The sequence below is a fragment of the Humulus lupulus genome, chromosome X, assembly GCF_963169125.1.
Source record: "Humulus lupulus chromosome X, drHumLupu1.1, whole genome shotgun sequence".
Classification (NCBI taxonomy): domain Eukaryota; kingdom Viridiplantae; phylum Streptophyta; class Magnoliopsida; order Rosales; family Cannabaceae; genus Humulus; species Humulus lupulus.
In genome coordinates this window covers 227813351-227815007 of record NC_084802.1, presented here as the reverse complement: position 1 = coordinate 227815007, position 1657 = coordinate 227813351, and the positions used below count along the sequence as shown (strand labels likewise).

The window sequence follows — 1657 nt, the reverse complement described above, 5'->3', positions numbered from 1 at the left end:
TAGGTTCTGAGATTTTTGTATGCTGCGGTGGCATAAGGACAAAAACTTGTGTGTGGTTTGATTGTTTTAATTGATATTGACAATTTGTTAGGTTAATAAAATATTGGAAATGTTGCTCGATTTTCTATAGATCTAGTTATCATTTTTTAAAAGTTTTGCTTGCATAATTATTTTGATGTTGATCTAGATATTATGTGGATATAATGTAGGTTAGATCAAACTCTAAACATGTCTACCCAAGATGTCACCGAATCTAATTTTGTCGATGATGTTGATTATGTTAATTCAACACATACACAAGAGGCACAATCTCTAGGAAATACAAGAGATGAAAATGAGAGTAGAAGTACTAAAAGAAAGAGAACATCTCCTGCATGGGATCATTTTACATTGCAAAAAATTGATGGTAAAATGAAGGCAATTTGTAACCATTGTGGGAGGAAATTAGGGGGAGAGAGTAGTAATGGGACTAAACATTTACTTAATCATGTGAAAAGATGCCCAGTAATAAAGGAACAATTTTCCACGAATCCTAATCCTAATGCAAGTCCTTCAGTCACAACTTACAATTTTGATCATGAACTAGGGAGAAAAAAGTTAGCTCAAATGATCATTCTACATGAATACCCTTTATCGATGGTTGAGCATAGTGGTTTTATAGACTATTCAAATACTCTTTGCCCTATGTTTAAAATGGTGTCAAGGACTACAATTAGGTCTAATATTTTGAACATGTACAAGGTTGAGAAGAAAAATTGTAGCCAAATTTTGGAGAAAAATAGAAGTAGAATAGCTATAACCACTGATATGTGGACTGCCAATCATCAAAAGAGGGGATATATGACTATGACAACTCATTTCATCGATGACTCTTGGAAGTTGCATAGTAGGATTATAAGTTTTAAGTATGTACCATGCCCACATGATGATGTTACACTTACTGATACATTGAGTTCGTGTTTGTCTGAATGGAATATTGAAGACAAGGTTAGTACAGTGACTGTGGATAATTGTACAACTAACGATGCAATGATTCCACTTTTGAAGGAAAAATTTAATTCTAACTGTTTCATTTTAAAAGGAAAGCTACTTCACATGCATTGTTGTGCACATATTTTGAATCTTATTGTCAAGGATGGCTTGTCTGTTATTGGTGATAACATTGACAAGATTCGAGACAGTGTTGCTTATTGGTTGGGCACACCAAAGAGGTATGAGAAATTCGAGGACACTGCTCGTTCTCTTGAAGTGACATGTACTAAAAAGTTATCACTTGATTGTCAAACAAGGTGGAATTAAACATACTTGATGCTCAACATAGCTTTATTGTACAACAGAGTATTTGAACGATTAAAGCTACGTGATTCAAGGTATGTTAGATATGCGCCATCAGAAGATGATTGGATTAGAGCTCAAAAATTGTGTGACAAGCTCGAGGTGTTTCATGAGGTGACAAAGTTATTTTCTGGAACCAAGTATCCTACAACTAATCTTTTTTCCCAAAGATGTGTCAAATTAAAATGAGAATTAAAGCATGGATGACAGTAGACGAGCCCTTTATTAGGGATATGGCAACTCAAATGATGTCTAAGTTTCAAAAGTATTGGGAAGAGATTCATGGGCTTATGACTGTGGCGGTTGTTTTGGATCCAAGATA

At 34.5% G+C, this 1657-nt stretch overlaps 1 protein-coding gene across 1 annotated transcript; it reads left to right on the top strand.

Moving 5' to 3' along the window:
- Positions 1-228: 228 nt before the first annotated feature.
- On the top strand, positions 229-1299 carry LOC133806825 (zinc finger BED domain-containing protein RICESLEEPER 2-like). The gene has a single exon (XM_062244914.1). It carries the CDS (start codon positions 229-231, stop codon positions 1297-1299), a length of 1071 nt encoding a protein of 356 aa, XP_062100898.1.
- Positions 1300-1657: the final 358 nt, after the last annotated feature.